Source organism: Salvelinus namaycush, chromosome 1 (genome assembly GCF_016432855.1).
Source record: "Salvelinus namaycush isolate Seneca chromosome 1, SaNama_1.0, whole genome shotgun sequence".
Taxonomy (NCBI): domain Eukaryota; kingdom Metazoa; phylum Chordata; class Actinopteri; order Salmoniformes; family Salmonidae; genus Salvelinus; species Salvelinus namaycush.
The window spans coordinates 73,182,249-73,201,615 of NC_052307.1; the positions used below are offsets into that span (position 1 = coordinate 73,182,249).

At 45.8% G+C, this 19,367-nt stretch overlaps 1 protein-coding gene across 1 annotated transcript in view; it reads left to right on the top strand.

The window, feature by feature from the left end:
* arnt2 (aryl-hydrocarbon receptor nuclear translocator 2) overlaps window positions 1–19,367 on the top strand; it is a 96,937-nt gene that overhangs the window by 47,034 nt on the left and 30,536 nt on the right. Inside the window, exons 9-12 of the mRNA XM_039000062.1 lie at window positions 1,120–1,205; window positions 5,732–5,808; window positions 9,062–9,196; window positions 11,669–11,743. Coding sequence (XP_038855990.1) covers window positions 1,120–1,205; window positions 5,732–5,808; window positions 9,062–9,196; window positions 11,669–11,743 — 373 coding nt within the window. The remainder of the gene's footprint in view (window positions 1–1,119; window positions 1,206–5,731; window positions 5,809–9,061; window positions 9,197–11,668; window positions 11,744–19,367) is intronic.

Sequence of the window (19,367 nt, forward strand, 5' to 3'; positions counted from 1 at the left end):
CATGGCAGAATATGTAGAATCAGAGGAAATTAGCTTTAGAACTGCAACATTTCTCTATCGGCTTCATGGCAGAATATGTAGAATCAGGAAATTAGCTTTAAAACTGCAACATTTCTCTATCGGCTTCATGGCAGAATATGTAGAATCAGGAAATTAGCTTTAAAACAGCAACATTTCTCTATCGGCTTCATGGCAGAATATGTAGAATCAGAGGAAATTAGCTTTAGAACTGCAACATTTCTCTATCGGCTTCATGGCAGAATATGTAGAATCAGGAAATTAGCTTTAAAACTGCAACATTTCTCTATCGGCTTCATGGCAGAATATGTAGAATCAGAGGAAATTAGCTTTATAACAGCAACATTTCTCTCTCAGCTTCATGGCAGAATATGTAGAATCAGAGGAAATTAGCTTTAGAACTGCAACATTTCTCTATCGGCTTCATGGCAGAATATGTAGAATCAGGAAATTAGCTTTAAAACTGCAACATTTCTCTATCGGCTTCATGGCAGAATATGTAGAATCAGAGGAAATTAGCTTTATAACAGCAACATTTCTCTATCGGCTTCATGGCAGAATATGTAGAATCAGAGGAAATTAGCTTTAAAACTGCAACATTTCTCTCTTAGCTTCATGGCAGAATATGTAGAATCAGAGGAAATTAGCTTTAAAACTGCAACATTTCTCTCTCAGCTTCATGGCAGAATATGTAGAATCAGAGGAAATTAGCTTTAAAACTGCAACATTTCTCTCTTAGCTTCATGGCAGAATATGTAGAATCAGAGGAAATTAGCTTTAAAACTGCAACATTTCTCTCAGCTTCATGGCAGAATATGTAGAATCAGAGGAAATTAGCTTTAAAACTGCAACATTTCTCTCTTAGCTTCATGGCAGAATATGTAGAATCAGAGGAAATTAGCTTTAAAACTGCAACATTTCTCTCAGCTTCATGGGAAAATGTATAGAATTGCGGGAAATTGGCTTTTTAAAAAAAAAAGCATTTTTCACGCACACCAGCCACGCCCACCACCTAAGCCCATTATTGATCCATTAAAACCCCTGGTGTGTGTTGTTAAATGTGTGTGTTGTTAAATGTGTGTGTAATCTGATTGTTTCTAGGAACGGTCTGGGACCCTCGAAGGAGGGAGAGGATCAGTACTCTGTGGTGCACTGTACCGGCTACATCAAAGCATGGCCCCCAGCAGGTATCTACTGACCATACACAACCTTTTATCTCCCTAACTAGGTCAACTAATAGATTTGTTGATGCTAGCAGTGTGTGGATCTTCCATTCATAACATTGACAACAGTGGTGGTAGCAGAACACACACGGACAAACACCATACACACATGCACAAATGCATACACACACACACATTCACACACGCACAAACACATACATGTTTTAAACATTCTATTCCATAGATCCCTCAGGTTCAATGAAATGGTGTGATCGTAAGGTCTGGGATGTTTCTTTAGTCACACACACACACACACACACACACACACACACTGACAGAGGTGCCGTGGCATCCAGGATGGATGGGGGTCAGAGATCACCTCGGATGCACTCGTTGACACACACACTCCAACTCTTTCAAGTGTTTACAGAGTCACGCAACCCCCCGGCCTGGAATTCTGTCTGCAATTCCCATGAGTGTTTTGGGATTCAGAACCAGGTGTCTAGATGGGGGGGGTGAGCAACTTTCAGCATCACAGTATGAAATGTATTTCAACTGCTTTGAGGCTGTACTGAATGATTCCCAGAATCCCCGATCACACGGACACGCCACATGTGTGTGGAAATCGTTGACACATGTTTAACTTCCTGGGACATAAATAGACCAGTGTAATGTTCTGGACTGTCAGTCTATCGCTCGCCCACTATCAGTCTTAGGGTACTAAATCGGACACACTTAGACCCTCCATCCTTCTGGGTTCTGAAAACAGCACAGGAACTGGTAGAATGTAGCTCATGTCACACACTTAGACCCTCCATCCTTCTGGGTTCTGAAAACGGCACAGGAACTGGTAGAATGTAGCTCATGTCTCACACTTAGACCCTCCATCCTTCTGGGTTCTGAAAACGGCACAGGAACTGGTAGAATGTAGCTCATGTCACACACTTAGACCCTCCATCCTTCTGGGTTCTGAAAACAGCACAGGAACTGGTAGAATGTAGCTCATGTCTCACACTTAGACCCTCCATCCTTCTGGGTTCTGAAAACAGCACAGGAACTGGTAGAATGTAGCTCATGTCTCACACTTAGACCCTCCATCCTTCTGGGTTCTGAAAACGGCACAGGAACTGGTAGAATGTAGCTCATGTCTCACACTTAGACCCTCCATCCTTCTGGGTTCTGAAAACGGCACAGGAACTGGTAGAATGTAGCTCATGTCACACACTTAGACCCTCCATCCTTCTGGGTTCTGAAAACGGCACAGGAACTGGTAGAATGTAGCTCATGTCTCACACTTAGACCCTCCATCCTTCTGGGTTCTGAAAACGGCACAGGAACTGGTAGAATGTAGCTCATGTCACACACTTAGACCCTCCATCCTTCTGGGTTCTGAAAACAGCACAGGAACTGGTAGAATGTAGCTCATGTCTCACACTTAGACCCTCCATCCTTCTGGGTTCTGAAAACAGCACAGGAACTGGTAGAATGTAGCTCATGTCTCACACTTAGACCCTCCATCCTTCTGGGTTCTGAAAACAGCACAGGAACTGGTAGAATGTAGCTCATGTCTCACACTTAGACCCTCCATCCTTCTGGGTTCTGAAAACGGCACAGGAACTGGTAGAATGTAGCTCATGTCTCACACTTAGACCCTCCATCCTTCTGGGTTCTGAAAACGGCACAGGAACTGGTAGAATGTAGCTCATGTCACACACTTAGACCCTCCATCCTTCTGGGTTCTGAAAACAGCACAGGAACTGGTAGAATGTAGCTCATGTCTCACACTTAGACCCTCCATCCTTCTGGGTTCTGAAAACAGCACAGGAACTGGTAGAATGTAGCTCATGTCTCACACTTAGACCCTCCATCCTTCTGGGTTCTGAAAACAGCACAGGAACTGGTAGAATGTAGCTCATGTCTCACACTTAGACCCTCCATCCTTCTGGGTTCTGAAAACAGCACAGGAACTGGTAGAATGTAGCTCATGTCTCACACTTAGACCCTCCATCCTTCTGGGTTCTGAAAACAGCACAGGAACTGGTAGAATGTAGCTCATGTCACACACTTAGACCCTCCATCCTTCTGGGTTCTGAAAACAGCACAGGAACTGGTAGAATGTAGCTCATGTCACACACTTAGACCCTCCATCCTTCTGGGTTCTGAAAACAGCACAGGAACTGGTAGAATGTAGCTCATGTCTCACACTTAGACCCTCCATCCTTCTGGGTTCTGAAAACAGCACAGGAACTGGTAGAATGTAGCTCATGTCTCACACTTAGACCCTCCATCCTTATGGGTTCTGAAAACGGCACAGGAACTGGTAGAATGTAGCTCATGTCTCACACTTAGACCCTCCATCCTTCTGGGTTCTGAAAACGGCACAGGAACTGGTAGAATGTAGCTCATGTCACACACTTAGACCCTCCATCCTTCTGGGTTCTGAAAACAGCACAGGAACTGGTAGAATGTAGCTCATGTCTCACACTTAGACCCTCCATCCTTCTGGGTTCTGAAAACAGCACAGGAACTGGTAGAATGTAGCTCATGTCTCACACTTAGACCCTCCATCCTTCTGGGTTCTGAAAACAGCACAGGAACTGGTAGAATGTAGCTCATGTCTCACACTTAGACCCTCCATCCTTCTGGGTTCTGAAAACAGCACAGGAACTGGTAGAATGTAGCTCATGTCTCACACTTAGACCCTCCATCCTTCTGGGTTCTGAAAACAGCACAGGAACTGGTAGAATGTAGCTCATGTCACACACTTAGACCCTCCATCCTTCTGGGTTCTGAAAACAGCACAGGAACTGGTAGAATGTAGCTCATGTCACACACTTAGACCCTCCATCCTTCTGGGTTCTGAAAACAGCACAGGAACTGGTAGAATGTAGCTCATGTCACACACTTAGACCCTCCATCCTTCTGGGTTCTGAAAACAGCACAGGAACTGGTAGAATGTAGCTCATGTCTCACACTTAGACCCTCCATCCTTCTGGGTTCTGAAAACAGCACAGGAACTGGTAGAATGTAGCTCATGTCGGCTCTTCAGGGTCCATGTTCAGAAAGAGTCTCAGATTAGGAGTGCTGATCTAGGATCAGGTCCCCCCCTGTCCATGTAAAAGGCAATACTAGATGAGCTCTCCTTCTCTGAGTGTCTTTCTCAACAAAGGCCCTGGGGAGACTAAAGTGGACGGAGGTCAGGTAGTAGGATGGATGGTATGGCTGGGATGGAACATCAAAATGATAGTTGTGTATATTATTGAATCTAGACGGGTGTGTCCCAATTGGCACCTTATTCACATATGGCTCTGGTCAAAAGTAGTGCACTATACAGGGAATATAGTGCCATTTGGGCCGCAGGCTACTTCTTGCATTGACGTGGCTGGGTAGTTGGTTGACTATGCAAGTAAAAGTCCTCAACACAGATTCTCTTGTTTTTTAGTTTTTTTTAATTTGTCATTTGAAAGATTATACAGACAATAAGACAAACAGATAGAAAAACACACTGATCCCCTACTGGAGGGGAGAGGGCAGGGGAGGAGGGGGAGGGGAGAGGGGAGGAGAGGAGGAGAGGAGAGGGGGGAGACCTGTGAACAGTCTTCATTATGACTAATAGGTGTTTTTGTGTTGTCAAGGAAACAACAAAGGAATTCATTACTGTGGGAAACTGATATCAACATTTAAATCAATGAAAACTTAAACTCTCTCTTGCTCATTCTCTTTCCCTCCTTCTCTCCCTCCTTCCCTTTGTGATGTATATGAATATTGATACTGGCAGTAAGAGATTTTGGATATTTGTTTCGGATGATTTGCAGAGGTTCGTAGAGACTGTGTATGGGTGTGTGTTTGTGTGATTTATCTGTTTGCGTCTCAGATGTTCTGGAGAAAGCAGCTTGTACAGCACACTGGTACGGTACTAGACTACACAGTGTCATGCTGGAAATATACACCATACTGGTACGGTACTAGACTACACAGTGTCATGCTGGAAATATACACCACACTGGTACGGTACTAGACTACACAGTGTCATGCTGGAAATATACACCACACTGGTACGGTACTAGACTACACAGTGTCATGCTGGAAATATACACCACACTGGTACGGTACTAGACTACACAGTGTCATGCTGGAAATATACACCACACTGGTACGGTACTAGACTACACAGTGTCATGCTGGAAATATACACCACACTGGTACGGTACTAGACTACACAGTGTCATGCTGGAAATATACACCATACTGGTACGGTACTAGACTACACAGTGTCATGCTGGAAATATACACCATACTGGTACGGTACTAGACTACACAGTGTCATGCTGGAAATATACACCACACTGGTACGGTACTAGACTACACAGTGTCATGCTGGAAATATACACCACACTGGTACGGTACTAGACTACACAGTGTCATGCTGGAAATCACCTCAACAACACAACGTTCACATCTGAAATCACATATTTGCACTTTATTAGATAGCTGCCATCTTGATATCTCTCTTATAAATAATATCTTCCTCTCTTTTCTCTCTATGTCAGGTATGACCATACCAGAAGAAGACACAGAGGCAGGACAGACCAGTAAATACTGCCTTGTGGCCATCGGAAGACTGCAGGTACCATCCTGTGTGTGTGTGTGTGTGTGTGTGTGTGTGTGTGTGTGTGTGTGTGTGTGTGTGTGTGTGTGTGTGTGTGTGTGTGTGTGTGTGTGTGTGTGTGTGTGTGTGTGTGTGTGTACACGCTCTGGTTTGGTGGGTGCATATTGTGCATGAGAAGGTGTGAGCTGAGAGCACGGGGTTGTCAGGGAGCATCAGTATAGGAGGATTACAGTAATGGAGCAGACAGGTGGAACATGCACTGAAGACCTCTTCCCATCCTCCCATAACTCACCCCCCCCACCCCCATAGCTCAACCAGTTCAACCCTTATTCCTGTGTCCAACATCTACTATCTCCTACCTTAACCTTCTCAGCTCCCAGACTTGTCTGATGTTTTAGAGGGAGTTGAACCACTACTGTCCCCTCATAGTATCCCATATACCCCCATACTCAACTGGCGGACCGCGCTCTGTGTCCCGGTTTACTCCGTCAGGCTTCCATCCCTGGTATCATGTAAACACACATAAGACATGAAAACAATTGTTAAATTGCAGGACATTAGCTTTACAACTGCCTAGCAATTCTCTACCCCTTGCAAAATGTGTAGAATTGTGTGAAATTAGCTTTAAAACGTAAAGAATGCTTACATGTGCTTAAGACACACCAGACATGTACAGTATCTGGCTAAATGGTCGAAACAGTTCATATTTTCTGTTAAGTTTTGATAAAACCTTTTCTACTGTATCTCAAATGCTGCCGATTTTAACCACTTGGGACAGTTTTCAGGACATTGTAATCCAGATTTCGTCTCCTTGCTTTTGGACAAAACGTTTGAGACACAACTGAAGCCTTTATGAGACCACATGACATGCTACAACAAATATCATGTTTATATGATCTGATGACATTAGGAAGAAACAGGCCTTTGGTGTCGTGAACGGAAGCTAATGGGGGAACAGAATTGAACACAACACAGGATCATTTTAAGCTGGATTACACGTGTTCCTGAAAAAGTGCCCCATATTCATACGGCTTCTCAGAGTAGGAGTGCTGATCTAGTATCAGTTTAGTCTTTTAGATCTTGATGAATTAGATTAAATGGACAGGGGGAACCTGATCCTAGATCATCACTCCCACTATTAGACGCTTTATGAATAAGGGCCCTGAAGGCTCTCAAATATAACCTTCCCGGTACTCCCATCCTCCTCCTGCTTTTTACCTTCTACTTCATAGTGCCACCTGTAATCTCTCACATATATCTAACTCTCCGGTCCCTCCATCCTGTAATCTCTCTCACATATACAGTGGGGAGAACAAGTATTTGATACACTGCCGATTTTGCAGGTTTTCCTACTTACAAAGCATGTAGAGGTCTGTAATTTTTATCATAGGTACACTTCAACTGTGAGAGACGGAATCTAAAACAAAAATCCAGAAAATCACATTGTATGATTTTTAAGTAATTAATTTGCATTTTATTGCACGACATACGTATTTGATCACCTACCAACCAGTAAGAATTCCGGCTCTCACAGACCTGTTAGTTTTTCTTTAAGAAGCCCTCCTGTTCTCCACTCATTACCTGTATTAACTTCACCTGTTTGAACTCGTTACCTGTATAAAAGACACCTGTCCACACACTCAATCAAACAGACTCCAACCTCTCCACAATGGCCAAGACCAGAGAGCTGTGTAAGGACATCAGGGATAAAATTGTAGACCTGGACAAGGCTGGGATGGGCTACAGGACAATAGGCAAGCAGCTTGGTGAGAAGGCAACAACTGTTGGCGCAATTATTAGAAAATGGAAGAAGTTCAAGATGACAGTCAATCACCCTCGGTCTGGGGCTCCATGCAAGATCTCACCTCGTGGGGCATCAATGATCATGAGGAAGGTGAGGGATCAGCCCAGAACTACACGGCAGGACCTGGTCAATGACCTGAAGAGAGCTGGGACCACAGTCTCAAAGAAAACCATTAGTAACACACTATGCCGTCATGGATTAAAATCCTGCAGCGCACGCAAGGTCCCCCTGCTCAAGCCAGCGCATGTCCAGGCCCATCTGAAGTTTGCCAATGACCATCTGGATGATCCAGAGGAGGAATGGGAGAAGGTCATGTGGTCTGATGAGACAAAAATAGAGCTTTTTGGTCTAAACTCCACTCGCCGTGTTTGGAGGAAGAAGAAGGATGAGTACAACCCCAAGAACACCATCCCAACCGTGAAGCATGGAGGTGGAAACATCATTCTTTGGGGATGCTTTTCTGTAAAGGTGACAGGACGACTGCACCGTATTGAGGGGAGGATGGATGGGGCCATGTATCGCGAGATCTTGGCCAACAACCTCCTTCCCTCAGTAAGAGCATTGAAGATGGGTCGTGGCTGGGTCTTCCAGCATGACAACGACCCGAAACACACAGCCAGGGCAACTAAGGAGTGGCTCCGTAAGAAGCATCTCAAGGTCCTGGAGTGGCCTAGCCAGTCTCCAGACCTGAACCCAATAGAAAATCTTTGGAGGGAGCTGAAAGTCCGTATTGCCCAGCGACAGCCCCGAAACCTGAAGGATCTGGAGAAGGTCTGTATGGAGGAGTGGGCCAAATCCCTGCTGCAGTGTGTGCAAACCTGGTCAAGAACTACAGGAAACGTATGATCTCTGTAATTGCAAACAAAGGTTTCTGTACCAAATAGTAAGTTCTGCTTTTCTGATGTATCAAATACTTATGTCATGCAATAAAATGCAAATTAATTACTTAAAAATCATACAATGTGATTTTCTGGATTTTTGTTTTAGATTCCGTCTCTCACAGTTGAAGTGTACCTATGATAAAAATGACAGACCTCTACATGCTTTGTAAGTCGGAAAACCTGCAAAATCGGCAGTGTATCCAATACTTGTTCTCCCCACTGTATCTAACTCTCCGGTTCCTCCATCCTTTAATCTCTCTCACATATATCTAACCCTCTGGTCCCTCCATCCTTTAATCTCTCTCACATATATCTAACTCTCTGGTCCCTCCATCCTTCTCCTCTGCTTTTAAGTAGCAAGGGAGGAACTTCACATTCTCAGGCAGCATGTTTTAGGAGGTGAAGAGGCCTGAGGTTTTATGTGACCATGTCCAAAGAGACATCTCCCACCTGATGAAAAGTCAAGAGGTTAAGAGTAAAAATGCACTAATAGCAATTAGTTTAAAGTTTCAGCAAGTCTGTCAAAACCTTTGTAACAATGTTTCATCAGTTTTTATTAACTGACATGTTCCCTCTCATCTCCTAGGTGACCAGTTCTCCCGTTTCCATGGATATGAACGGCCTGACGGTTCCCACGGAGTTCCTGTCGCGCCACAACTCCGACGGCATCATCACTTTCGTGGACCCGCGGTGCATCAATGTGATTGGATACCAGCCTCAGGTTGGTTCCTCCCCCTACTTATCATAATCAGGGTCGCGTTTAGTAGGGCACGATGATGCAAAACATTTAAAAAATTGCGAAACGTAACCGGAACAGCCTGTGATGCCACTCGTCAGAGTTCACAATAGAACCCCTATGGTGAACTGGAGCTGCTAATTCCATGCCCACTCATCACAAATGTTGAGATAATGTTGCAAAACATAACCTGTTTACCTGAAACGGTCTGCGAGGTCACGTCAAAGCATTCTGTTATTTTATCAAGAGGAACACATCTGTGGTCAGTAGTGATGTAACCTGTTAATATGTTTCCTACCCCCCTTGATGAAATGGAGCAGCTCGTTTCATGCCATGTCACAGACTGTTAAATGTAAAGATGACAAAAAGTGTTTTGGGGCAGTGTTTCCCCTGCCATTGTAGAATTCTGTTCAGCAGATTTCATTTGAAATTGAAGAGGCCCGAAATGTTGATTTCATGGTCTTTATGCACTGCCTGGAAAATAATCTATGGGAAACACCAAGTGTGGCGCATACTGATATGTACTAAATATATTTTTGGGGTATGCAACAATAGTATGTTTTATAGTATGTATAATAAAAAAATAAAAAATAAGTAGACTTTAAATGCCAGGATGTCATACTCCATTCCTAGTATGAATTCGCTGCTCTCTATTGAGGTAGAGAATCTTCTGACCCAGCTGATGATCAGATCAAGGAGACAGGCTGTACTAGTACTCCTTGTTTTCAGCTGTCCCACCATGTTAGATCAGCAGTGAAAGGGAGGAAGGGACGTATGCATTTTCACAGCAGCCATAGAAACCCTGGTTCCTAATATTGCCTTATGAAGAGAGATGACCCCTGTTTAATGGCTTGTAATGTAAGACCCCTGTCTGGAAGTGTGTTAGTACGTACATGTGAGTTTACAGACATAAGTTACAGTAAGGCCTTTTTAGATGACAATCCAACTGCAGCTCTTAAAGATGATGATTTACAAGTGTATATACAGACAACTGTCTTAAGTTATTGTAAGTTATTTAAAGCTTCAATAACTTAAGATTGAAGTGTTGTTCATTTTCCCAGCCTGACTCTCGACAGGTCAGATGTTGGTAGAGACTGTAGGATAGAGTTACAGTGTTAAGAAAGCATGTACACACAGTGTTTTTCCGAAGCGCTTGAATTTATTCTACACCAGAATACAGACCAACATTTTAAACCTGACAGACTGTTGACCGATCGATCAATCCATTAAACATTTAGAGTTGGGAAAATTCTAATAACTTTCTCAACATTCCCTGATTTTCCTGGTTAATCCATCCTGATTCCAGGTCATTTCCAGCCGGGATATCAGGAAGGTCTGGGAATGTTGGTGAAATAGCGTTCTCTCGCAGTCCACCCCTCCTTTCCACACCGTTCACACTACAGAAACAGATTACACCCCTCCTTTCCACACCGTTCACACTACAGAAACAGATTACACCCCTCCTTTCCACACCGTTCACACTACAGAAACAGATTACACCCCTCCTTTCCACGCCGTTCACACTACAGAAACAGATTACACCCCTCCTTTCCACACCGTTCACACTACAGAAACAGATTACACCCCTCCTTTCCACGCCGTTCACACTACAGAAACAGATTAGTGAAAGTGGGCCGATTCCCGACGTAAAGCCGCATTATTAGGATGAGAAAGTGATCACTTGGCAGGATGGGAGTTTTTTTTGTGATTGATTTCCCTTGTTAATGTATAATTGTGTATGATTGTCTACAGCGCAGCTGTTATGTGTATGTAGGATGTTTGCATTTCGCTACAAGCATTTCGCTACACTCGCATTAACATCTGCTAACCATGTGTATGTGACCAATAAAATGTGATTTGATTTGTTTAAAGGAGACCGTTTTTCCCCCCCAAATGGCACCCTATTCCCTACATCATGCACTACTTTTGACTAGAACCCTATGAGTCCTGGTCAAAAGTAGTGCACTAACAGGCCAATGAATAGGGTGCCACTTGGGCCGCACACCACTCCATGACAGGAAGAATGATTTAAAGATGTATCAATGGCTCGATCTCAATTCCTCTGCCCTCAATCTCCTCAGCTGCTTCTCAACCGTATTGGAGGAGAAGGTCCAAGGTCCCTCCCCTTAAACCTTTTTCTGCAATGAGAAAGAGCCGGGGAGATCGGATGCAAGGAATGGAAGAAAGATTAATTGAGAAAGGCCATTGACTCAAGTCCAAGGGTCTGAATGATGTATGATCTGTATGGCCTGTTGTCCTAACTCAGGCAGAGGAAGCCTAGTGCTGGACTAAAAGGCATTGTCAATAAAGAATCTCCATTGAAAAAACATTTTTGTCAAGGAATTTGACAAAGTTTCAAAATTAATATATTGAACTTGTATTTCATGATTTGAAATTTACCTGAAGTGTGTAGTTGTATTCATTTGTGTGTATTTATTGTGTCATTGTCTTGTGTAGGATCTGCTGGGGAAAGACATCCTGGAGTTCTGTCACCCAGAGGACCAGAGTCACCTGAGAGAGAGCTTTCAACAGGTACGGAGAGAAGGAGAGGTGGATGAGGGAGGAGGGACGAAGGGAGGGTGGAGGAGAGCGGTATGAGGAAGAGTTCTGTCACTCAGAGGACTACAGAGAGACCTCTTGAGAGATCTTTCTACAGGTACTATACCACCAGAGGGAGAGGGGGGAAGAGGAGTAGAAGAGAAGGATGGGGTGATAACAGAAGGACATGATGATCAGAGGAGAGAATAGGAGTGACAGAGGATGGGTAGAGGAGAGAATAGGACTGACAGGATGGGTGGAGGAGAGAATAGGAGTGACAGAGGATGGGTGGAGGAGAGAATAGGAGTGACAGTGGAGAGAATAGGAGTGACAGAGGATGGGTAGAGGAGAGAATAGGACTGACAGTGGAGAGAATAGGAGTGACAGAGGATGGGTGGAGGAGAGAATAGGAGTGACAGAGGATGGGTAGAGGAGAGAATAGGACTGACAGAATAAAATGATCGATGGGAAGGAAGGCTCCTGAGCCGCTTCTCTCCTCCAACCAATGATGAAATGATGAATGAAGTGCATTTGTAGGGAGATTTTCAACAAGTCTCATTTAAGCTTGGGCAGTATACCGTATACTGGAGTAGCCACGGGATGGTTTTTCAATACAGTCAATAGCATTGAAACTATTTTTCAATACATTTTATTTTTTGTAGCTACTTTTTAAGTAAATACCTGCAGTCAACTTTTGCAATACGTTAGGCAATAAAGTGGATTGCATTCTTCATTTCACCTGTCACATTATGAAGCTTACCGTGGTTCCCCGGAACAGTTGAGCCAGTCACATGTTTGTAAATAGCACAACGGGAGAAAGCAGGAGCAACTGATTCCAGCTGTGTATTGACTGGGGTCGCGTTTTATATTGAAAGACAAGTGATCAGTGTTAGCAGTTGATGTTACTCTTCAACCCCAAAGCAAATCAAGGGGAGAAAAATAGGTTTATTCAAAGAGAACAAATATAGTTGTTATGCTAGGAAGTAAATGGTAGATGTTCATTCTTCCCTGTCCTCAGTGATTCTCCACAGAACAAAGAGACAGGATGTCATTTATAACCCAACCCATAGCCTGTGGTTGACCAATTAGAATTCATAGCAGTAAAATTGGGCCAATGGTCAAATAACAAGTATCCTGTTTCAGGCTCAATGTATAGTCCATTTGGACCAATGAGAACTTGCCACATGTAGCTATAACTCCAGGACTGAAACCCCTACAAAGATTCTAAACAGATGTTGAACTGAAAAACAACTATTACCATTGATCGTTAATTCCCTATTGACTTTTAGTCCTCTGCGTTGTGTATTATCTTAAAATATTCTTACATCAGGGACTTGCAACTATAGTTTAGGCAGAAAATAGCTTCATTTTCATCAGTTGACAACGGAAGCGCAACACTATTTGGCTGGCAGCCACACAAGTAAATGAGCTTACAATGAAACAGCTAAAACTATGAATGGCCTTCATATTTCTGTTTATTATAGAAAGAATGTAGCCGGCTACATTTCCTAATCTTGCATTTTACCAGAGAAAATAAGACTCTAAAAAGTAGCTCCACATCAGTCAGAGTGCTGTCTGCTGATAGAATGATGGAGAACAGTAGCTCCACATCAGTCAGTGCTGTCTGCTGATAGAATGATGGAGAACAGTAGCTCCACATCAGTCAGAGAGCTGTCTGCTGATTGATGTGGAGCTACTGTTCTCCATCATTCTGAGTGCTGTCTGCTGATAGAATGATGGAGAACAGTAGCTCCACATCAGAGTGCTGTCTGCTGATAGAATGATGGAGAACAGTAGCTCCACATCAGTCAGAGCGCTGTCTGCTGATAGAATGATGGAGAACAGTAGCTCCACATCAGTCAGAGAGCTGTCTGCTGATAGAATGATGGAGAACAGTAGCTCCACATCAGAGAGCTGTCTGCTGATAGAATGATGGAGAACAGTAGCTCCACATCAGTCAGAGTGCTGTCTGCTGATAGAATGATGGAGAACAGTAGCTCCACATCAGTCAGAGTGCTGTCTACTGATAGAATGATGGAGAACAGTAGCTCCACATCAGTCAGAGTGCTGTCTACTGATAGAATGATGGAGAACAGTAGCTACACATCAGTCAGAGTGCTGTCTACTGATAGAATGATGGAGAACAGCAGCTACACATCAGTCAGAGCGCTGTCTGCTGATAGAATGATGGAGAAAAGTAGCTCCACATCAGTCAGAGCGCTGTCTGCTGATAGAATGATGGAGAACAGTAGCTCCACATCAGTCAGAGCGCTGTCTGCTGATAGAATGATGGAGAACAGTAGCTCCACATCAGAGAGCTGTCTGCTGATAGAATGATGGAGAACAGTAGCTCCACATCAGAGCGCTGTCTGCTGATAGAATGATGGAGAACAGTAGCTCCACATCAGTCAGAGTGCTGTCTACTGATAGAATGATGGAGAACAGTAGCTCCACATCAGTCAGAGCGCTGTCTGCTGATAGAATGATGGAGAACAGTAGCTCCACATCAGTCAGAGCGCTGTCTGCTGATAGAATGATGGAGAACAGTAGCTCCACATCAGTCAGAGCGCTGTCTGCTGATAGAATGATGGAGAACAGTAGCTCCACATCAGAGAGCTGTCTGCTGATAGAATGATGGAGAACAGTAGCTCCACATCAGAGAGCTGTCTGCTGATAGAATGATGGAGAACAGTAGCTCCACATCAGTCAGAGTGCTGTCTGCTGATAGAATGATGGAGAACAGTAGCTCCACATCAGAGAGCTGTCTGCTGATAGAATGATGGAGAACAGTAGCTCCACATCAGAGAGCTGTCTGCTGATAGAATGATGGAGAACAGTAGCTCCACATCAGAGAGCTGTCTGCTGATAGAATGATGGAGAACAGTAGCTCCACATCAGTCAGAGTGCTGTCTGCTGATAGAATGATGGAGAACAGTAGCTCCACATCAGTCAGAGCGCTGTCTGCTGATAGAATGATGGAGAACAGTAGCTACACATCAGTCAGAGCGCTGTCTGCTGATAGAATGATGGAGAACAGTAGCTCCACATCAGTCAGAGTGCTGTCTGCTGATAGAATGATGGAGAACAGTAGCTCCACATCAGTCAGAGCGCTGTCTGCTGATAGAATGATGGAGAACAGTAGCTCCACATCAGTCAGAGCGCTGTCTACTGATAGAATGATGGAGAACAGTAGCTCCACATCAGTCAGAGTGCTGTCTACTGATAGAATGATGGAGAACAGCAGCTACACATCAGTCAGAGCGCTGTCTGCTGATAGAATGATGGAGAACAGCAGCTACACATCAGTCAGAGCGCTGTCTGCTGATTGAATGCCTGTTGGTGAATTCTCATCCCAGTGGAGAAGTACAGCTGAGGGACAAGGTTAGTCTGATGCCGAGCAGAAATGACAGTAAGAAGCATTTTAGATCTGCGTTTACAAAACACAGCAAGATATTTCTTACCAGTTTCATACACCTGTGTGGCTCAGCTGGTAGAACATGGCGCGTGCAACGCGAGGGTTGTGGGTTCGATTCCCACGGGGGACCAGTATGAAAAAAGTATGAACATTTATAGATAAGAGCGTCTGCTAAATGACAAAAATGTAAATATATTTTTCCTGTGTGAAAAATGAAGAATTCTTTGTTAACACGACCCCTACGTTTAACTTGCTAGTTATCTAAGTATGTGGCTGAGTAAAATAAGGCGATGGAGCATCATAATGTGAACAACGAGGTTGAATTACAACAAAGAAGTTTAATTACGCTGTCTGGCAGTAAAACCTTTGTCTTCCTGTCACACGCCAGTGGTTCCACTCAGGTCCTCTCCTGACCCTGTCACCCCAAGGTGAAACGGGAGGCGCTCTTTAATTAAACACCAGTCGTCCGTCATTATGGTAGAATTAGACTGAGTAGAACAGACAGCCCGTTAGAACAGACAGCCCAGCCCGTTAGAACAGACAGCCCAGCCCGTTAGAACAGACAGCCCAGCCCGTTAGAACAGACAGCCCAGCCCGTTAGAACAGACAGCCCAGCCCGTTAGAACAGACAGCCCAGCCCGTTAGAACAGACAGCCCAGCCCGTTAGAACAGACAGCCCAGCCCGTTAGAACAGACAGCCCAGCCCGTTAGAACAGACAGCCCAGCCCGTTAGAACAGACAGCCCAGCCCGTTAGAACAGACAGCCTGTTAGAACAGACAACCCGTTAGAACCGACAGCCCGTGTTCACTACTTCTGACCAGGGCCCATGTTCACTACTTCTGACCAGGGCCCATGTTCACTACTTCTGACCAGGGCCCATGTTCACTACTTCTGACCAGGGCCCATGTTCACTACTTCTGACCAGGGCCCATGTTCACTACTTCTGACCAGGGTCCATGGGTCAAACCTGGGAATTTGGGGAAAGTTACTGTAATTTTCCAACCCTAGACTCACCTGTAAATTAAACTAGCAGAAACATGCTCTTTCTCAGGGGTGAGTTTCCCCCAAACCATCAAGATCTTTAGCATTGAGAACATCGTTCATCCATTACCTATCGATGGACTTAATAAGATTCTAAAAGACACTCAATAACCCACCTGGGGAATTAAAGGTCATAAATCCAGTGCCTTCGTCTGCCTAGCCTAAAGACTGGAGCCATGCCAAGGACTGGCAGACAGGCTAATACTATTGGCCAATCTGTAATGGTTTAAGATGTGCTCTGTCAGCAGCTGACGGGAACACACTGCAGGGTCCTGTTCAGAAGGGTGAAACGTTCACAACGTCGCGGATAGAAATGTAAGGAATAGAGCGAACCCTATTGCCTAATCCTAATAAACTGGACTGACGGATCTGTTCTACATGATATATTTCTATCTGAGCACCCAGGTGTGTGTCCTCTGCGGTTCAGTGTGCCTGCCAGGGGAGCGCCGTGTACTGAACACCAGCAATGAGGTGAAAGGTGAAATATCAACGTGTGTGTGAGAGAGAGACTATCCTTGAGGAATGTTTTGTTAGGGCAATATTATTTGACATGTTTCCTTCCAGGGAACAGAAACCCCACACACACTTACCTTTCTGACAGGCACACACACACACACACACACACACACACACACACACACACACACACACACACACACACACACAATGTCTAAGACACGCCACACAGATTCTCTAGCATCTGGCAGAGAGCTCACATCCACCTGTCTGGCCCAGATATCTCCTGATATGAGCAGCACAGACACCTCAGCTCTATCACCCAGAGCTAACTGACAAGCCCTGTCAGCACACACACACACACATACTGCCTCAGCACCACAGACAGACATAGAGACAGACAGGTACTGCCAGACAGACAGACACAGGTAGCGCCAGACAGACAGACACACAGGTAGCGCCAGACAGGTAGCGCCAGACAGACAGACACACAGGTAGCGCCAGACAGGTAGCGCCAGACAGACAGACACACAGGTAGCGCCAGACAGACAGACACACAGGTAGCGCCAGACAGACCGACACACAGGTAGCGCCAGACAGACCGACACACAGGTAGCGCCAGACAGACCGACACACAGGTAGCGCCAGACAGACCGACACACAGGTAGCGCCAGACAGACCGACACACAGGTAGTGCCAGACAGACAGACAGACACAGGTAGCGCGAGAGAGACGGACAGACACAGGTAGCGCGAGAGAGACGGACAGACACAGGTAGCGCCAGACAGACAGACAGACACAGGTAGCGCGAGAGACGGACAGACACAGGTAGCGCGAGAGAGACGGACAGACACAGGTAGCGCGAGAGAGACGGACAGACACAGGCAGGTAGCACGAGAGACGGACAGACACAGGCAGGTAGCACGAGAGACGGACAGACACAGGCAGGTAGCACGAGAGACGGACAGACACAGGCAGGTAGCACGAGAGACGGACAGACACAGGCAGGTAGCACGAGAGACGGACAGACACAGGCAGGTAGCACGAGAGACGGACAGACACAGGCAGGTAGCACGAGAGACAGACAGACACAGGCAGGTAGCGCAGCAGACAGACAGACACATGCAGGTAGCGCAGCAGACAGACAGACACATGCAGGTAGAGCAAGAGACCGACAGACATACACAGGCGGGTAGCGGGAGAGACAGACAGACACAGGCAGGTAGCGGTAGAGACAGACAGACAGATACAGGCAGGTAGTGAGAGAGACACAGGCAGGTAGCGAGACAGACGGACAGGTAAAGGGACAGGTGGAGGGACAGACGGACAGGTAGAGAGAGAGACGCTGGTACCTTTTTGTTCAGGTATTGACAGTTCAATAGCTTTGGCTCTCAGCTGTTAGTGAGTGTCAGCTTTGATTGGTTTGTATGCGATTGACTTTTGTACAGCAGTTTTTCTTGGCAGAAAACCATTTTTGTTTTACCAGCCTACTGACCGTTAATTCATTTAAAATCCTCAGAGGCAGGTAATGACACACACACACACGTAGCGTGTAGGAACCACTCCAGCTCAGGTAATGAAAGATTGAGAGATAGAGATGAGGGTTGTAAGTATTTTTCACTCAAATGCTCTTCGTTCTCTTGCACACCATCTCTCTCTTGCTCCCTCTCTCTCTCCCTTCCCCTCAGCTCCTCTCTCTCTCTTGCTCCCTCTCTCTCTCCCTTCCCCTCAGCTCCTCTCTCTCTCCTGCTCTCTTTCTCTCCCTTCCCCTCAGCTCCTCTCTCTCTCTTGCTCCCTCTCTCTCTCCCTTCCCCTCAGCTCCTCTCTCTCTCTTGCTCCCTCTCTCTCTCCCTTCCCCTCAGCTCCTCTCTACCTCCTGTCTCTCTTTCTCTCCCTTCCCCTCAGCGCATCTCTCTCTTGCTCCCTCTCTCTCCCTTCCCCTCAGCTCCTCTCTACCTCCTGTCTCTCTTTCTCTCCCTTCCCCTCAGCTCCTCTCTCTCTCCTTCTCTCTTTCTCTCCCTTCCCCCCAGCTCCTCTCTCTCCTGCTCTCTTTCTCTCCCTTCCCCTCAGCTCCTCTCTCTCTCCTTCTCTCTTTCTCTCCCTTCCCCCCAGCTCCTCTCTCTCCTGCTCTCTTTCTCTCCCTTCCCCTCAGCTCCTCTCTCTCTCCTGCTCTCTTTCTCTCCCTTCCCCTCAGCTCCTCTCTCTCTCCTGCTCTCTTTCTCTCCCTTCCCCTCAGCTCCTCTCTCTCTCCTGCTCTCTTTCTCTCCCTTCCCCTCAGCTCCTCTCTCTCTCCTGCTCTCTTTCTCTCCCTTCCCCTCAGCTCCTCTCTCTCTCCTGCTCTCTTTCTCTCCCTTCCCCTCAGCTCCTCTCTCTCTCCTGCTCTCTTTCTCTCCCTTCCCCTCAGCTCCTCTCTCTCTCCTGCTCTCTTTCTCTCCCTTCCCCTCAGCTCCTCTCTCTCTCCTGCTCTCTTTCTCTCCCTTCCCCTCAGCTCCTCTCTCTCTCCTGCTCTCTTTCTCTCCCTTCCCCTCAGCTCCTCTCTCTCTCCTGCTCTCTTTCTCTCCCTTCCCCTCAGCTCCTCTCTCTCTCCTGCTCTCTTTCTCTCCCTTCCCCTCAGCTCCTCTCTACCTCCTGTCTCTCTGTGTAGTTACCACTATCAGCCCGGCCTTAGTCGCTGACAGTAGAGTAGAAGTATTGGGATAATTGGT